Source organism: Felis catus, chromosome C2, assembly GCF_018350175.1.
Source record: "Felis catus isolate Fca126 chromosome C2, F.catus_Fca126_mat1.0, whole genome shotgun sequence".
Lineage (NCBI taxonomy): Eukaryota > Metazoa > Chordata > Mammalia > Carnivora > Felidae > Felis > Felis catus.
The window spans coordinates 18998597-19018311 of NC_058376.1; the positions used below are offsets into that span (position 1 = coordinate 18998597).

The 19715-nt window shown below is 39.3% G+C and overlaps 1 protein-coding gene across 4 annotated transcripts in view; it reads right to left on the reverse strand.

Moving 5' to 3' along the window:
* JAM2 (junctional adhesion molecule 2) overlaps nucleotides 1-19715 on the reverse strand; it is a 61347-nt gene that overhangs the window by 13317 nt on the left and 28315 nt on the right. For all 4 annotated transcript variants that reach the window (XM_023238845.2, XM_023238846.2, XM_045036712.1 and 1 more), the window contains exons 2-6: nucleotides 13585-13650; nucleotides 7835-7942; nucleotides 5482-5634; nucleotides 3665-3867; nucleotides 1674-1773 (exon numbers count right to left, since the gene is read on the reverse strand). In XM_023238845.2, coding sequence (XP_023094613.1) covers nucleotides 1674-1773; nucleotides 3665-3867; nucleotides 5482-5634; nucleotides 7835-7942; nucleotides 13585-13650 — 630 coding nt within the window. The remainder of the gene's footprint in view (nucleotides 1-1673; nucleotides 1774-3664; nucleotides 3868-5481; nucleotides 5635-7834; nucleotides 7943-13584; nucleotides 13651-19715) is intronic.

Consider the following 19715-nt stretch of genomic DNA (forward strand, 5'->3'; position numbering starts at 1 on the left):
TCTGAATTTCCAAAAGACACTTGTGGAAATTAGAATACCCTATTGAGTTTCTTATACGTTAGGGTATCGTGACCTCTAACAAGATCATATTTTCTTTAAAAGACAATGCCAAGAATTTAACCGCACATAAACAACACAAATTAGTGTGCGTGTATCTGCATATCTCCAAGCACACTGAAAAAACAAATTTCTGACCTCACAAAGATGGAAGACAAGCTCCTGAACCCAGGGGAGCCATGGGTATTCAGCTTCAGGGTGCAGCCCTCCTGAGTGACCTTTCACCCCGCAGGTGCGACCTCCAGCTACCCCCCTCCATTACACACCCATTTGCAAAACACAGGACTTTCACAAAGGGAGAACTGAACCAAATTATTAAAAATAAAATGAAAGTAAGTATCTGCTCTGGAACTCATATAATCTGAAAAGAATCCTGAGTACTAATTTTTTGAATTCTAAGAAGCTTACGTTGTGAAATATGGCAGGTACGTTTTATAGCAAATAGGGATTCATAACTACATTTAACATGTCTCATTTTTTTTTTATTTAAATCAAAGTTAGTTAACATACAGTATAATAATGGTTTCGGGAGTAGAATGTAGTGATTCATCACGTACATATAACACCCGTGTACATCCCGAAAGTGCCCTCCTTAATGCCCATCACCCATACAGCCCATCCCCCCCACACACTCCAGCAACTCTCAGTTTGTTCTTTGTAAGATCTCTTACGGTTTGCCTTGAGAGCCTACTCTGATAAGTAAAGCACTGTATTTTAGGAGATTGAAAAAAATTACCAATAATAATCTGATAACAACAACTAAAATAGCCAACAATCTGCCAGTGCTATTTCAATAACCCTTTGAGTTTTTTTTGTTTAAAAAAATTTTTTTTAACATTTATTTTATTTATTTTTGAGACAGAGAGAGACAGAGCATGAACGGGGGAGGGGCAGAGAGAAAGGGAGACACGGTATCCGAAGCAGGCTCCAGGCTGTGAGCCATCAGCCCAGAGCCCGACGCGGGGCTCGAACTCACGGACCGTGAGATCGTGACCTGAGCAGAAGTCGGACGCTTAACCGACTGAGCCACCCAGGCGCCCCTGTTTTGTTTTTTTTTTTTAAAGTAAGCTCTACTCCCAACATGGGACTTGAACTCACGACCCCAAGATCAAGAGTCTCATGCTGTACTGACTGAGCCAGCCAGGCACCCCCTCAAATACTGATTATTTGAATCTTCATAATAACCCTATGAAGACAGCGTATTACTACTTCCATCTTGCGGAGGCTGAGGCTAAATAATTTGCCCAAGAATATGTGGCTAGGAAGTGATGGAGCTAGAAATCCAACACCATACCGAATCCTTGACCCTGCGCAATTTATAACAGTCACAGTGTTTGTTTGAAAAAGGCCGCCTGGACAAGCATATTTTTAAAACAATTATCTGAAAAATTAAGAAACTTCAACAGTATAATGCTAAACATTCTTGGCTTGTTTGGGAGACGAACTAAGAACAGAATGTGTGCTTTTTGCAACACATCATGTCCAAGCGAATTTTAAACACTCCGTCTGGCTTATCTTTCCAATCACTCGGCCCGATCCTACCCCTTGCTCCTTCTCCCCAAGCACTCGTGCGTTCTGGCTGCAAACCACTGCTCCTCCCACTATCTCATGCTTACCTACTTGCATTCGCTTCGCGTGACACCTGCGACGTCCCACGGAATTATGGGCTTCACAGAAATATTCTCCACTGTCTAGTTTTGAAACAGTGTTAAATTGCTATTTGCGGAAGGAAAACAAACATATATGTTAAGCAATAAATCTCTAAGTAGACTCCTAAAGCAACCGCATCTCCCTTGAATTTTAGCCATCAGTAGGCCTTTCCTTTTTCACCACCTAGGCCTTTATACCTTTACCGCGAATTCAAAAATCTGCCATGACTTCCAGGCGTAATTAGCTAGGCTTCCTGTTTATTTTGACAGAGAAGGACTTAAATATATACAGGGAAGTGTCTTTGTTTTGTGATACTGAGGAGGCGGCATGGTTAAGAAGGCAGTGGGCATTTTTCAAAGTTTACAGCATGTGGTGGAATGACGTTTTGTCAGTATTTCTAAGTCCTGGGACGTACCACTCGGAAAGGCAGGCCTCCTTGGTCTGAAGGGGCTAATGCAGTTTTCTCAGCCACGAGTGAGCTCGCTGCAGCAGCAAACAATGAACACTTCCTCTAAAGGGCCAGAACTCCTCCCAGGAAGTAGCTTAGGGCCTAGGAAAATCGTAATCGGTGTAGCTTACAGGGTTACAAATCCTCTCCGTTGTAGAATTCTTGAAAATTCTGAAAGAATAAAGGGCTAACCCTTTGCTCCTTCTACTCTCTGCCACAATAACTGAAAGGTAAGACTTTGGTATTATAGGCTTCGTAGTTTTTATTAGTGGATTTATTCCCTTTGTGAATTTCTGGAAGGAAGGAAGGAAGGAAGGAAGTTAGGAAGGACGGAAGGAAGGAAGGAAGGAAGGAAGGAAGGAAGGAAGGAAGGCAGGCAGGCAAGGAGGGAGGGAGGGAAGGAAGGGAGGGAGGGAGGGAATGCAGTGGGTCCTGAACACCTTAAAGGATCCTGCCAGTGCAGAGGGTGAGAGGGGTACTCAGAATCATTCTTTTGGTGCCCTCCTGTCACACCCTCAATACTGCAGTGGTCACTGTGGACTGCATCCATGACAGCCAAGAATCTCTAAGGAGCACCTCCTCATTGTCTTAGATCCTCATGCAATACATGTTCCTAAAAACCAGGCTTTTGATCCATGAACTCCCTTTTCTCTCTCCCTTTCCATCACCCACCGCCTACACATCGCCCTTTTTTTCTGTATACTTCAACATGATAGGACAGAAAGCTTCTCCTCGTGTATTTCACTTTATGAAATCATCTCTCACTGTCCCCAAAGCCAGACTATAAAAATATTCACCAGGAATGTAAGGCCAAGGGTAAGTATTAACAACAAGTTAGACTAAAACCATAAATGATTTACTGGTGCATAAGTAATAATTGAAAGGAAGTCATTATCATCCATCCACTGGAGTCTTTGTTGCTTATTTCTCAGGAAATAACCCATCCTTGTCCTGCCCTGGTGCCTCCCTTTGACATCATAAGATATTTCAAGGGTTGAGGCTAAGTGGGGAAGGTGAATCTATATCATTTCAAACTCACCTTGAGGCTTTTATCACCTGCTCTGAGAAAAAATAAATTTGAAAAGTAAATATAGCGAAGTGTGACGGCAGGTCTTCTGCCCAAGTTCTCAGTGTAAAATTCATCGGACCTGCTGACTGAGCCCGCTGACGCTGCAAGGGCTAGAGTGTGGCCCTCCTCAAGGAGCCACAGCCAACAATATGCTTTATTATTTCCCAGAGGATCTGGTATTTAAATGTTACGGTGCGCGTGTAGATTGAAGGAACGAACCTTTTGACAGTTGTCAAAATTATTATTATTAGTTGTTTGTATGGCCCTCCCATCTCCTTTTCCATCACTTCCGTGGGCATGTGCCATCTTTCCGGCACCCCCCTCCCTCTCTCCACTTAAGCAATGGTTATCAGCCCTCTATTCTCCATCATTTTAGTTCTAATAATTTTTCTTCTCCAAATACAAGACTGCTGTTAGGCCAATGCTTATCATGACCTTACCAGAGTCCCAGATTTTGTATTCATTGTATATGAGCTGTTGCTGCTTTGGGGGCCACGTCTTGGATTCTCTAACAAATTGACGCCATCTTTAAACCACGTGTACTCAGGAGCTGGATTCCCTTCTTTGTCGTGACATCGCAGCTCTACCACAGTTCCACTCAGAGCAGAGCTGGGGACGTTACACAACGGAACTGCTGGAGCCACTGAAGGATGGAAGTCAAACGGCACTGGTTATTTACAAGCTAAACAAGAATTTTAACAGCCAGGTAAAGATGGGTTTATTGGACCCCTGGGATAGAGACTGGCTACTTGTTCAAGAGATCCCTTTCCTTTCTTCATGGGGACACAGCTAGACCACGTGTGCCAGGCCCCTTGCAGCCAGATGGAGTCACATGCATGAGTTCTGGCCAATGGCACGTGGGAAAAGTGATATATGCCATTTCTAGACCTGATTCTAGACCATAAACACTAATCTAGGTACTACTTCGAGGAGATTTTGGAGCTGTAACTAAGGTCCCAAATCTACTGTCTTTTAAAATAGGGAGATAACATAGATGGGTCTGACCTAATTGCACGACCCCTTGAAAAGTCATTTTCTCTGGTCGGTCACAGAAGGGAACGTCAGAGATTCAAAGCACAGGAAGGATTCAACATGCTTTTGTCGGACTCTAGGTGGAGAGGGCCACGTGGCAAGAGATGTGGCGCCTCCAGGAGCCGAGTGTGGCCCTCAGCTCACAGCCAGCATGGAATGGAGACTTCAGTAGTGCAGCCACAGGAACTGAAACCTGCCAACAGTAGTGAACTTGGCAGTGGACATCTCTGCAGAGCCTCCAGGCAAGAACTCAGCCCTGCTGACTCCCTGATTTCATCCTTATGATACCCTAGGCAGAGAGCACAGCCTTACCTCCTGGACTTCTCTGAGCTACAGAACTGTGAGCTCGTAAGTGGCTGGTGTTTTAAGCTGCTAGGCTTGTGATCATTTGTTCTGTAGCAATGGAAGACTGATGTACCAGCTGAATCTCCTGCAAGGTTTTCTGAATTAAATTTCTACTATACTGGTACATCGCTAGCATTTGGGTTGTATAGAAAAAGGAAGAGGAGTTATTTGACTCTCTATGATCAACAGTTTATATTAATATCTATGGAGAAGAAAAGACCATGTTCCTCCACTAACTGTCAGCATGAGCTATTAGGATCTATCGATGAGTCTCAGAGTAACTAAATATATTGGCTTTGGAGTTAACTCCACCAGGGTCCGAATCCTGGTCCAGACACTTACTGGCTGTGTAGACTCGGGAAATCATTTAGCTTCTATTTTCTCATCTATAAAAATGAAGTTGTCAGTGAAGATTAAGTAAAATTACATATGTGAAAAAGCCTAACATGTACTAGTTGCATGGTAAATGCTAATTTCCCCTCTTTACCAAATAACCTCTAACTCTTTCTCTGGCCTACTTTTTCGTTTTATTGCTTTTCCATCATCGCATGTGATAGGATTTTATGTGGTAAGAGATATACCACATATACTGAAAGGTACTGAAAAATAAACTCTTCGGGGAACTGCTCCTATGTACAGGATAGGGCCATTAAGATACCTTAATCTTAAATGATAAGAGATTTTGTCAGAAAAAATTAGTGAGAGTAAAATTTCAGCAGCAAATGAGGTGAAGAGGAGATATAGCCAAGATTTTGCAGGAAAGGTGCTGATTTCTAGAACTTTCCTAACTGGGGCCCCAGGTTGCCTCACTGCCCCAGGGCTGGGGGATGAGGGAGGGAGGGTGGACAACAGTAATCCCACAGGCACAAGCGCATCATACCTAGTACTTCCAGAGTAACCGTATCTTCTTCCAGGTTTTGGCCTTTCTTAGACGGGGCACTAATTTCACAACGATATTTCCCAGCATCATTTCTTGTAACATTTTTGATCCGTATACTGAAATCTATCATCTCGGCTCGATATTTAAAATCACCTTTTAGAAAAAGAAGACAATGACGTTAATAAGAATGCAACTAACTTTCCCTATACTACCTTCCTCAAGTCACCTCGCTTTTATTCTATTTGTGCCTCTAAGCACTGAATTATTTTGAGGCAAATAATTTAATTTAATTTAATTTTATTTTATTTTATTTTATTTTATTTTATTTTTTGAGGCAAATTATTTTAGCATGTCATCTATTATTATCAATGCTTTAAAAGCTCATTACATATTCGACAGGAAAAACAGGAAGTGGAAAGTAGTGCATAATAAATTAAAAATTAAAAATAAAGCCCCACTAGGGGCGCCTGGGTGGCTCAGTCAGTTAAGCGTCTGACTTCAGCTCAGGTCATGATCTCACGGTTTGTGGGTTTGAGCCCCGCGTCAGGCTCTGTGCTGACAGCTCAGAGCCTGGAGCATGCTTTGGATTCTGTGTCTCCCTCTTTCTCTCTCTGCCCCTCTACCGCTCACACTCTGTCTCTCTGTCTCTCAAAAATAAATAAACACTAAAAAACAAATAGAAAAAAATAAAGCGCCAGTTAAAGGTAGTTGTATTTACTCTCTACCCGCTCCCCTCCCCATAAGCCTAAGTCTTAACTCCTTAGGCTTGTTAGTGATGGCCTAGCTTTCTAGACGGTGATATGGACATAGGGTAACATGACTACAACTGAGCAATGACCCTCCACCTCACTTCCACACCATCCCTTCCTCCTTTCTCTCAAGAGTCTAATCTACTGAGCCAGCAAGAACAATTGCATTTTACATCCTTTACAAATGAGCTGAGACATGAAGGGTTCAGGGTCTCCACGGACTTTGCCTTCTTCTGTTCTCTGTCCTGTTTTGGGGGTGTTGTGTTCTAGGTCTCAGTCACTGTTGGTTTCATCTCATACTTACAAAACATATTCTCTTTCACCATACACAAAAATAAACTCAAAATGGATTAAACCTAAATGTGAGACCTGAAACCATAAGAATCCTCGAAGAGAGCATAGGCAGTAATCTTTCTGACAGCAGTCATAACAGCATTTTTCTAGACAGATCTCCTGAGGCAAGAGAAATAACAGCAAAAATAAACTATTGGGACTACATCAAAATAAAAAGTTTCTTCAATGAAGGAAACAATTAACAAAATTAAAAGGCAGCCTATGGAATGGAAGAAGATATTTGCAAATTATATATTTGCTAAAGGGTTAGGATCCAAAATATATAAAGCACTGATATGACTCAATACCCCCAAACAAATAATCCAATTAAAAAATGGGCGGAAGACACGAACAGACATTTCTCCCAAGAAGACATACAGATGGCCAAAAGACACATGGAAAGATGCTCAACATCACGCCTCATCAAGGCAAATCAAACCTACAATGAGATATCACTTCATACCGGTCAAATGGCTAACATCAAAAACACAACAAACAACAAGTGTTGGTGAAGTTATAGAGAAAAAGGAACCCTTGTACACTGCTTGTGGGGATGCAAACTGGTGCAGCTATTGTGGAAAACTGTATGAAAGTTCCTCAAAAATTAAAAATAGAACTACCGTATGGACCAGGAATCGTACCCCTGGGTATTTACACAAAAGATACAAAAATTCTAATTCAAAGCGGTAACACACACCCCTATGTTTATTGCAGCGCAATTTACAATAGTCAAATTATGGAAGCAGCCTAAGTGTCCATCAATAGATGTATGGATAAAGAAGATGAGGTATATATACAAAATGGAATATTACTCCGCCATGAAAAGAATGAAATCTTGCCATTTGCAATAACATGGATAGAGCTGGAGGCTATTACCCTAAAAGAAATAAATCAGTCAGAGGAAGACAAACGCCGTATGATTTTCACTCATATGTGGAACTTAAGAAACAAATGAGCAAAGGAAAAAAAAAAAAAACAGAGAGAGAGAGACAAACCAAGAAAAAGACTCTTAATTATAGAGAACAAACTTATAGTTACCAGAGGGGAGATGGGTAGGGGAATGGGGGAAATATGGGATAGGGATTAAAGAGTATCGTTATCATGATGAAAATAAAATAAAATAAAATAAAATAAAATAAAATAAAATAAAATGATAAAAAACCCCACACTGTCCATAATTAGCCCTGTCCTGTTTTTATTTGTAAATTAAAGAATCTGGGCTGCACTTGGTATTCTCTTGCTCTCACCTCCTCAAGTCTACAGCATCTTACCTTGAAGAGATTGTTGGTAGTAGACAAAGGAGACACTCCGGCCCAGTTTCTTCCACTCTAACCTGGAGGACATGGACTTCTTTGCATATTTGCAGGCTAATATAACCTCTAGGAACAACAACAAAAATACTTGTTTTCTAATTGTTCCTATGAATTTATATTTTACTTAAGTAAATTGTTAAACAGCCTTCAGCTATTCCCATTCATTCATTCATTCACTCATAAATCACTTCAACAGACTCCATGATGAACCTGAGAGCATTACAGCTCTTCTCCATAATAATTGCACGACACTATGTTACTCACCCTACTTCTTGAGCCTCGGTTACCATCTGTAAGATGAGACAGTATTTCCTAGAGTCGAAGTGAGTCCTCAAATACAATAATATATGCAAAACACACACGCCTGGACATAGTAAGTAATGTGAAAATGGCAGTCATGGTCAATGATTTATCTCACTATTCCCAGTCTCAGTCATCAAGGTTACAGTTTGGTAGAAGAGGCAAACAAGATCATGTAATTTTGATCCATTGTGATAAGTGCCATGAGTGCCACGGAGGTTAACAGAAAGGGTGCTTCACACCTAGTGCCTAAGAAAGGCTCCCAGTCCAGCCTGTGGAATCCACAAACATTCCATCAACAAGCTACAATCTCATTCAGGTTCCTTTTTTGATAACCCTCTCTATGGATGTATTAATACAAACCCAGTATGGACTTCTACTAAATCATGGATTCCTATTCTTTATCCAGATAAATTATGAAAAGATTCAGTCTTGGCATCAAGTTTAACTGCCTCCCTGTAGTTCATTTCAGTTACTTTATTACAGGAAATTTACTGCAGTCACATCTTTAAAGAATTCCTGGAACCTTGAAGGAACCCCCACTTAACTGTCCAAACAAGATCACCAAGGTGGGGAGAAATCCTGTGTCTGCTTTGAGTTACCAAAGGAAACTCTGCTTGTAAATATTTTTAAGGCACATTTCAATCAGGCAACCTAGAGTGTCACCTTCATATTTCTGAGATTTTTTTCCCCCACGATGCATCTAGTTTGACCCCAAAACACCAATCTTTGACTAGAAGAGACATTATGTTAAAATCCTTTCCATATCTCTGATTTTGACGTAGGAGATTGAATGCCATTTTAAAAAAGAATTCAGGATATTACATGATATGGTAGATTAGAAAGCATTCTTGTACTATCCCAGGTTTATTAATATACACACAAATATGGACAAAAAGCCTGTAGGAATATGTATGAAAATATTAACCCAGCGGTGATTTTTGTGAGATAGGATGATGACTTTTCTTTTTGTTATATGTAGCTTCTAATTTTTCTTTTAGTTTTACACATGTTGTTAGGATAAAAGGTAATGGAAAAAAAGAAAACAGAACAGGGAAAAGGAAGGCGGGGGGGGGGGGAAGCCCACAAAATTTGCTATCGAGAATGCCTGAAGTTTTTAGAGCAGGTTTACATGACGAAGAGACATCGTTTTACAGGCATGTTTACAATTATGCCACAAAGACAAATGTGTGCTGAGGGACTTGTCTGAGGAAACACGATTCTGTTCTGTTGATTAAGGAGAATGGGTGGTGACTTTCCGGAGTCTTGAGTTTTAGATAGGTTTCCTTCCCGTATTTTGTTGAGTTTCCAACAATTAAACACACACCCACACTCATTTTTAGCCCACACGCCTACATCTTAGGAATAAATTTGTATTCAGTCACACTGCTCATATATTTCATATACTTAACTGGACACACACACACACGCACACACAGCTCTTTTTACCAAGATGATTTGACTTCTCTCTTCGCTGCTCCATGGAAAACCTCTGCAGAAATTATATTCAAAAATGAAACCAATGGATTGCCTAAATACAGTGACACCACTCCAGCTTCACTCCAATGACCACGTAAGATGTGGAGGAATGTTCTCTCCAATTGGTGCAACTATTGAGTACTTACTGTGTGTCCACCTTTGTTCCTGGGCTCTATCAGTGAGCAAAACAAAGATCCCTGTTCTTTTGGGTCTTGCAATTTGCAGGGGGAGTCAGGTACATAAGAAATATCATAAAGTGAATTAAATACCACATTAGGAGGCAATGAGCGCTATGGAAATAAAGTAGAGTAAATCAGAATAGAGACTGAGTGCTATGGAAATAAAATTGAGTAGATCAGGAATGTTGGGGTGCAGTAAAAAGAAAAAGAGAAATGGAGTAGTCAGAGTTCAACTCAATTAGAGAGTGACATTTGACCAAAGACTTAAAAAAAGAAATTAGAATTCTTTAGAATTTAAATACAAATTTCCTAGAATTCGAAACTGGAATTCATCACGTGTTTCTTTGGGAGTATTCCAAGCAAGGCAATGGCCAGTGCCTAGATCCGAAGGTGCCAACACCATGACCTCCAGAACTGTGAGAAACAGTAAGTCAAATGGAACCATGGCGTCAACATCTGAGGATAAAGAACCAAATGAATGGAGAAGCTAACTACCACAGACTCTCCTCTCTCTTTGCAGCTAAAATACAGCACTTATGATCAGAATAATTCTGTAGGTAGCCCTCAGGGTTACTAAACCCTAATGTAGTAGTTTAAGGCACGGACTTTGGAGTTGGAGCTCTCCCATATACAATGTGTGCGATGTTGGGCAAATTACTTAACTCTTTTTGAACGTTATATTCGCATTTGTATAAAGGAAAAAAATGATGGTATTCATCTTACGAAGTTATTGTGAAGATTACATGAGGTAATATACTTACACACTTGGGTATGTACTTATATATATACTTATATGCTTGAGGTAATATATAGTTGGTACACAGCAGGTGCCCCATCAATGGTTATAACTGCTTTCACTCACGAGAAACTTCTTGTCATTGTAGTTGAAGTACGCCTTGACGTGATAGAAACCCACGCTTTCTACAACCCAAATTTGCCTAAAAAAATCACTCGAATTTGAACTAAAATGTTATCTCAGTTGTAGACAGCAAAAAATAGGATACAGACATAAATCATATTTTCCCAAAGCAAGGCATACTGAAGCATACAAATGTACCATGTTTTTTAAATAAGATGATTATTTCATTTCCAAAAACATGTCTCTCTTGATTCGAGGAAAGAGATTTCTTTGTTTAGAAGAACTATTAGCAATAACTATTTTCATGTAGCAAAACAGCCACTTTTAGGAATCACATCGATAGAAAGCACTGTGGGTTTCAGTTTTTCTAGGATTCTGTACTGCCACTTATCTTTTGATTTTATTCTCTGTGCTCAAGTTAAAAAATCATCAGAATCTGATGTAACGCAAAAACAGAATCGATGCTACCAAAGCAGTTCTGAAGACTTATGAAGAAATTACTTCTGTGAGAAAAAGGCGTTCTATTAAACTGATTTATAGCTCTCAGGATTGGACACTCTGCATAAAGGCTGCTTATATAATTTATAAGCCTAGCAAAGCTGCTCTCTCTTCAGTCTTGCTCTGTTCTTGGCACCGCTATGGGAAGTGACACAAAACAGCGGTACCGAAAAGAAGGAATTAATTCATGATTTGTTGACATCGGAGAGACAAGAAACAAAAAATGAATGAGGTGGAAAGTACCTACGCAGAGACATAAATTACAAAATATTTTAGACTTGAACTGAAATTAAGTTACTGCGTAAGATATCCTGCAACTAAAATGTGGATGAAGATAGAAATTTATTTTTTGCCTTTAAGGAGAGCTAGGTTGGAGTGACTGGAGCACATATGAAATCGAATCAAAGTACAATTCTTAAGTAAAAGGAGCAAAGGGGAAACAAAACAATAGAAAATGCTTACTTGGGAGTAAGACTAACATTTGATTGCAATACATCATAGAAGGATTTTTTATATTGAAAATAAAACACGCATTAAAAAGTAATGTAAATAGTACAAGATTTTATTTGGAGCGATGGAAATTTTTGCAACTAGACAGAAGTGGTTGTTACACAACATTGTGCATGTACTAAATGCTACGGAATCATTCATTTGAATGTGAATTTCACCTCAATACATTTTAAGTTTATTTATTTTGAGAGAGAGAGTGAGAGAGAGAAAGAGAGACAGGAAGGGAGCAGGCAAGGGGCAGAGAGAAAGGGAGAGAGAGAATCCCAAGCAGGCTCCACACTGTCAGTGCAGAGCCCAACACAGGGCTTGAACTCACGAACTGTGAGATCATGACCTGAGCCGAGATCAAAAATTGGATGCCTAACTGATTGAGCCACCCAGGCGCCCCTCATCTCAATACATTTGTTGAAAAGTAATGTAAGACTGAAGAATATAATTTTGGCGACCTCATTGAGATATCATGCCATAGGGCCTGGGCAGAAGCGGGGGCAGGGACATATATTCATGGTATCCAGCTGGTTCCAACAGTAAGAACCTCCAGGAAAGTACAAAGTAAGATGGTTCACTTCCTTTGTCCCTCACAGAATCCTGGCCCATCTTCTCTTCTCACTGTGTGATCCCTCTTTTGGCCTTTCTTGTCAACTTTTTGACATCTTGTCCACCCTGTTTATCCTCCAAAGCCCTAAATTACCCCCAATCATTAATTTGCTCTTCCCACTTCTTTCCACTTAAAACTAATTCATGATAAAGAAGAAGTGTTTTGTTAGCTTAATCATATAAGATATTAGGACTTTTGAAAGAACTCAGTTGACTGAAATAGATATTTAAGTGTTTTGTTATCAACTGATGTGTTACTTTTGAATGGCAGGCTGGTGGTTACGATAGCACATTTTTACTGCACAAGCTTAGGTAACACTATGTGCCAGGCACTGTGCAAGTACTAGTTAAATACTAATCTACTTAGTTCCTCCCCACCCAGTTCTCTTCTTCAATCTTTGTCTCTTTCCTTCAAGCCTGTCTCTCTACACTCCAGGAACCTAAGACGTGCCTGAAGAAGAGGGATCAGACACATTTGAAACTTGTTTCTTAAATGTTTACAATCTCGGGCCTAAACAAGCAGCACACTTAGGAAATAGTAATTCTTCTGTCTGCCTAGTATTATTGTGTTCTAGGTAAAAGAGCCTTCAGAAAAGTAGCAGGTAGACAATATTTGAAGTAAACTTATAAAGCCCTTCAAAAGTTTTTCTTGGTTATTAGAGCTTTGAAAATTTTTTTTAATTGTGGTTAAATACACAGAACCTCTGCCATCTTAATAACTTTTAACTTTTTGCCACCTTAATGATTTTTAATTTTTCAGTAGTGTTAAGTACACTCACATTGTTAAGCAACCAATCTCTAGAACTTTTTATCTTGCAAAAGTGAAACTTTATACCCATTAAACACCAACTCCCTGTTATAAAAATACTTGACAGGACAAAATCATAACAAAAAATAGGCTATATTAATGTCATCTTAAATACGTTTACTAGAGTGGGGTTTGCAGTGTTAATTTCCATTTGCCATATCCAGCTGGCTGGAAACTTTGCAAGACCTCCAGATCTTTGCAAGATCTACCAGTTTCACAAATTAGATTTGCTTTGTTGCAGATAATTTACCCAATAAGAGGCCTTCTTTGTACATCAGGTCTTTCATCAAATGTCCAAAATTTCCATTGAGGAGGTGGAGAAAGAATTCTCAAGTGGAAATAGCACAGAGTGGCATGTTGGAAGGAAGGGTCAGTATGAGGCAAGGCAAAGGGTCCCAACAAATAGAAAGATAACATCATACGCATCATACTTTTGAGGTAAACAACGCAGCCCGTGAAAATCAGTAAGTTACTCTACCTTGATACTCTATTGCTGTGACTACTTGATGGCCTTTTGGGGCAGACGATCCATAGGCCTTATGATCTGAAAGATTAAAACAGATAAGACAATTAAAACAGCACCAAAGGCCACTTGCAACTATCTGAATGGAATGGAACAATAAGGAAAAATGGCCTAAAGTTTGATGACTGCTTCACACATTCGTAACACATAGGTGTTAAAGTATCAAAATAAGAAAAACGAAGCCAAACCGTGGATGTCTCTTCCATTTTTTTGTACTGTGGTTTTCTGCTTTTCCTTCACAAAGCCAAACCCATGAATCTATTAGGGCTCCATGACAGACAACACAATCTCTTAACAAAGCCTGATTGTTAAACAGGTGTTTTTGCCCTTAATTTAGCTTAATATGCAATATACTGCCTAAGATAGTGTCCCTTTAAGATAAAAGCTAATTGTTTAAGGGTTTAAGTTGCTTTACAAACTTGTCCCTTGATTATACCTATATTATATAGAAATAGGTCATTTAACGTATTTTGTACTATGAAACATATATATAATATATACTGCACATAAATTTTATATACACAATTTTGATGAAAAATGCAAGCAGAATATCTTTATTTTTTCCCCAAACATTTCAATGTTTTCCACGATTGGTCGGTCTATAAGATTGAAATGACTGACCAGTTATGGTGGCTAATGTGATCTAATAATAATAATAATATGATGATGATAATGATGATGGTGTATCATCACTTTCATAAACCTACACAGAAATTTTCATTTTAAAAAGAGCTTTTACTTTTTTTTTATTTGATACAATTCAACATTCAAAACAACTTGGTGTGGTAGGCATGATTAAGACTTCAACAACAAAGTAGTAGAACCAGGAATTAAAACTTTTTTTTAATGTTTGTTTATTTTTGAGAGAGAGAGAGAGAGAGAGAGAGAGAGAGAGAGAGAGAGAGAGCACGCACGGGTGGGGGAAGGGCAGAGAGCGAGGGAGACAGAATCTGAAGCAGGCTCCAGGCTCTGAGCTGTCAGCACAAAACATGACGCGGGGCTCGAACCCATGAACCACGAGATCATGAACCTGGGCTGCAGTCGTCTAACCAACTGAGCCATCCAGGCACCCCAAAACTTTTTTTTATATTTATTTTTGAGACAGAGAGAGAGAGAGATAGGGAGAGAGAGAGAGAGACAGAGCATGAGTTGGGGAGGGCAGAGAGAGAGGGAGGCACAGAATCCGAACCAGGCTCCAGGCTCCAAGCTGTCAGCACAGAGCCCGATGCGGGGCTGGAACCCACAAACCGTGAGATCATGAGCTGAAGTTGGACGCTTAACCGACTGAGCCATCCAGGCACCCCTAGAATTTCTTAACTATGAAATAATTTATTACATTTCTGGGAAGGAAGAAAAGTGTTTCCTAAAACATGCCATCTTTGATTTATCCATATGTACATTGGCATGTAAATTAATCTTCCCTGTGTTGGGTTTCATCACTCCTAAGGAATACATGCTATTTTGGATAACTTTCTTTCTTTTTCTCTCTCTTAGAAGCCTGGACAGCAAATATAACTGTGAAATTAAAACTCTCAGAAACCTACAGGCCTCAAATGTCTAGCTCTCCTGTCTAACACTGTATAACTATTCAGGTTCTATATCTCTAAATTGCAAACATCTTTGTTAGGCAAGTCAGCAAAGGTGGTGTCTATGAGAAGAATGTAGAATTGAGCTGGTCCTTTTTATTGGCATTTGTAAATATATATATATATATACATATACATATATATACACACACACACATATATATACACACAAATATATATATATGTATACATATATATATATTTTAGAAGATTTTTATATTTAAGTAAACTCTACACCCAACATAGGGCTTGAACTCACAACCCCAAGATCAAAAGTCACACACTCCATCGACTAAGCCAGCCAGGTGCCCCCACAGTTGTAAATATATTTATATACAGCAGACTTATGTGGCTCAGTCTTAGAGAGGCTTCAGGTCACCAAAGAATGACCTCATAATATCACTTTTGCTTGTATAGTAATAAAAAAAAAAAAAAAATGAAGGGGTCCAAGCAATCTTTTTAAGTATCTCCCTTTTCCCTTTTCCATATATGTCTGTCACATACCAGAATATGTGCCATAGTCCCCTGAACCCCACCGTCACCCCATTTGCCTTCCTTTTCCAGTTTCTCCTCTCCTCCCCCAACTTTGTTTTGTAGCTCCCAAAGGGAGGATCCAGATCTCCAGAGATCATCGGGAGGGAAGACCCTAAGCTGGCCAAGCTCAAAGAGTCAGGATCTCATACGTTCCTGCTGCATGATCGCAGACTGTTTTTCCAGTGATTCTGATTCCAAACCATTTTTCTGTGACACTTTCAAAGCTCACTTTGAAAAAGCCTCTATTCTCCGTTAGCAATGTGTAAATTAGTGCCCTCAGAGAAGTTCTGATTGTGACAGGCATTTCTTGTGATTTTTGAACTATTTTAGTACCTTTTTTAGACAAAACAATGAAGATTTCTATTCCCTAGAAGCCAGTTGAGGGAGAAATCTGGGCAAAAGAGAAAAAGAAAATCTTTGTTCCCTCCACATCATCACATCTTTGAACTTTTCAAACACTGCACTGCCTACTGAGAAAGTTTATTTTCTTCAGCAGGCTTAGGTCTGCTTTCATTTGAGGCGAATGTTAGTCTCATCTGAGATCGGAAGATTTAGCCCTGGGCTCAATTGTTTTCCCCTCTTCTCAATCCCAGTTTCCTATTTGCCAAAACATCCTTGAGAAAGATTTCTTAAATTTGCAAAAATCGCTTGAAAAGTCCTATGGAAAAGTAGCAGCGGTGAACTTCAGAAACGTGATCAATTTCTTCAGAACTTGTATATGTATACATATGAATAGGAAAAAAAAAGGGTCCCAGATACTAAGAGAGGATTGACTGAATGGGAAAAGCTATGAAGGCCAAACAAATTATAAAGGGGATTCGTTTTAGTAAATTAATAAATAGATGCTACTTCTTGATACCTGAATATTTATTTCTGCGATTTTAAGTGATGTCTTCTAGCTACCTTGCTTCCTCTGGTTCTATTTACTTCTAGGCTTGCTTTTATTTAAGGAAAAATATCAAAAATGTGTGGTCATCTATGACGAACTTATTTAAACAGAAAGCTGTGAATCTTAAATCATTTATTATAAGATTTCTGTCTTGTTTCAAGCCTTTCTGGTCTTGGAATTCAGTTGTGTTTTGTTTGTTGTTGTTGGTGGTGGTGGTGGTGGTGTTTAACTTGAACCCGGTAACTTTATGAAAACAAATGTTGGGTTTTATATCAACATTTTACTAACAGATTTTAGGAAGAGTCTCTGTTGGCTGTTTTCTTGAACTGATTTTTATTTTTTCTTCACTTTTCCAGAATGATTTTAAAAAGAAAACAAACAAAAAATTGTCCTGTAGGTCTGCTGGCTGAGGTCAACAATTGTTTTAAAGTTAGCTACAAAACATCTCTAATAGTTTTTGGATGTGTTCCAAAATTACTGGCAGAAGTTCATAAAATGAGGTTAGGAGAGAATTATTTCCATAATTGTTAACAACTCCAAGTCAAGTAATCCCTAACCAAATGAAACCTTTTATGTTTCTTTTCTCCCAACTCTAAAAATAAAATTTCTTACACTATTGCTCATCTAAAATACTCTTGTGTGACTAAGAATAATCTAGTATGATTAAGAATAAATATTTATATTTATGCCACAATTTAAAAATTTACTATAGAAGTATTTTTAAAGTAACACTTTGGGGGCGCCTGTGAGGCTCAGTTGTTTTAAGCATCCAACTCTCCTCCATGGCTTAGGTCATGATCTCACAGTTCATGAGTTTGAACTTCAGGTGGGCTCCAAGCACGGAGCGTGCTTGGGATTCTCTCTCTCCCTCCCCTCATTCACTCTCTCTCTCTCTCTCTCTCTCTCTCTCACACACACACACACACATAAATAAACTTAAGAAAAAAGAAAGTAACACTTTTAATTGGACATGGTTACGAAAAATTGATGTGTCACAGAGGTTTTTTTTTTTTTGCTTTAAGAGTACACTACAGAGAGTACCAAGCAAGTTCTAAAAACTGTGGATATTAGTTATTTCATAAGTTTTCAAAAATGAAAATAAAATGTGGCTTTAACAGTCACTAATATACAATCATTGTGCTAACGAATATTGAAAAGATGCATGGGGCTAGTGGTAATAGATAAAATAATACCATCTAGTATTTATTATGGATTAGTGTATTTATAAGGTAGAAATAACCCAATGAAGTAGGAATTAGGAGTTAGATAATATACTTATCTATCTCACTACCATGCAAGGGGGGAGAGGATGAGAGGATCAGGGAGAGGGGGAGAGGGAAGGGGAGGGAGAGAGAGACACACACAAACAGACGTGTCCTAGTCTCTCAAACTGGACATTCTGGCCCTTCCTTTTAACGAGACCTTGATATCCTATATGCAGAGAAAGGGAAATCATGCCAAAGTATAAGGAAAAATAAAAGATGTGACTTTGGACCTACCCGTGGCTGATGTCCTGAGGAGTTAATGATGATCTAAAGAATTAAAGGGTGATTTTGACTATGAATAAATTTTCCCCTTAAGAACCTAGCATCTAAATAAGATGCGACTCCACTGTGTTAATATCCTCATTTGACAGATGTGACGATTGAAAGAGGTCCTTGCTCAAGGTCACAATGTTAGAAAGCAGAGAAGCAAAGATGGGCAGTTTCTTCTAGTTAGTGTAGCTGCACAGACCCTTCCCCCTCCTCTCATTCTCAAATCAGCACAAGGCATTGGGAGAAAGTCATATAAAACTGGATTCTGTGAGAAGCTCTGCAGATGGCTTCACATCCATTTTCTTCCCTTTTTTTTTAAAGTTTATTTATTTTGAGAGATAGTGTGAGCAGGGGAGGGGCAGAGAGAGGGAGGGAGAGAGAATCTCAAGCAGGCTCCGTGCTGTCAGCACAGAGCCCGACACAGGGTTCCATCTCACAAACCGTGAGATCATGATCTGAGCCGAAATTAAGAGTCAGACGCTTAACTGACGGAGCCAGCCAGCACCCCCACATTCATTTTCAATCTTTAGGGTTGTAAAGATATTGTTCTGAAATATAACAAATTGTCATTTTAACAGAGCAAGTGTTAACGGGCAAATATTTATGATGAATGAATAATTTGAATAAACCTTGTATATCTTCTCGTTTCTTTTTTTTAATCACTTGAGTATAAAAAGAATGATTGGTGCTTCAGAATTGAGTATATAGTTGTTTTCATATAAATTATATGCTTTAGCATATTTAGGGAAACTTTCAGGGCATTGTGTTACCAAAACCACTGAATGATTAAATTTGGGGGGGGGGGTGATATTAGATAGAGATGAAGTAAATTAACTTCTTACAGTAAAATAAATTCTCAAAAAATGTTTAAAATGTTCTTCAAGCCCATCTTGCAATGTTTAATGGTGGCCTGTGATATTGGAAAGCCATCAACTGGCTGAATTTCTCACTAGGTACTCCCCATTAGGACATGAAAGAAACCATTTTAGGATTCTGAGATCTTTCTTTAATATTCCCCAAGTGACAATCCCAGTCAAACACAGTATGTTCACCAATGGCATTAACCATAGATTTAAAAATTTTTTTAATGTTTTTTTGAGAGGGAGAGAGACAGAGGAGAGGAGGGGTGGGGGCAGAGAGAGAAGGAGACACAGAATCGAAGGAGGCTCCAGGCTCTGAGCTGTCAGCACAGAGCTCAACGCAGGATTTGAACTCATAGACGGCGAGATCATGACCTGGGCTGAAGTCAGGTGCTCAACCGACTGAGCCACCCAGGCGCCCCTAACCATAGACTTTAGATAGACGACAACAGTCAACTGAACTCCAGTAGGCTCTCAAGGTAAGATGAAGAAATGCCAGGGTGCCTGGGTGGCTCAGTCAGTGAAGTGTCCGACTCCTGATTTCAGCTCAGGTCACGATCTCATGGTTTGTGGGATGGAGCCCCGCATGGGGCTCTACACTGACATCACTGAGCCTGCTTGGGATTCCCTCTCTCTGCATCTCTCCCTCTCTCAAAATAAATAAATAAACATTAAAAAAAAA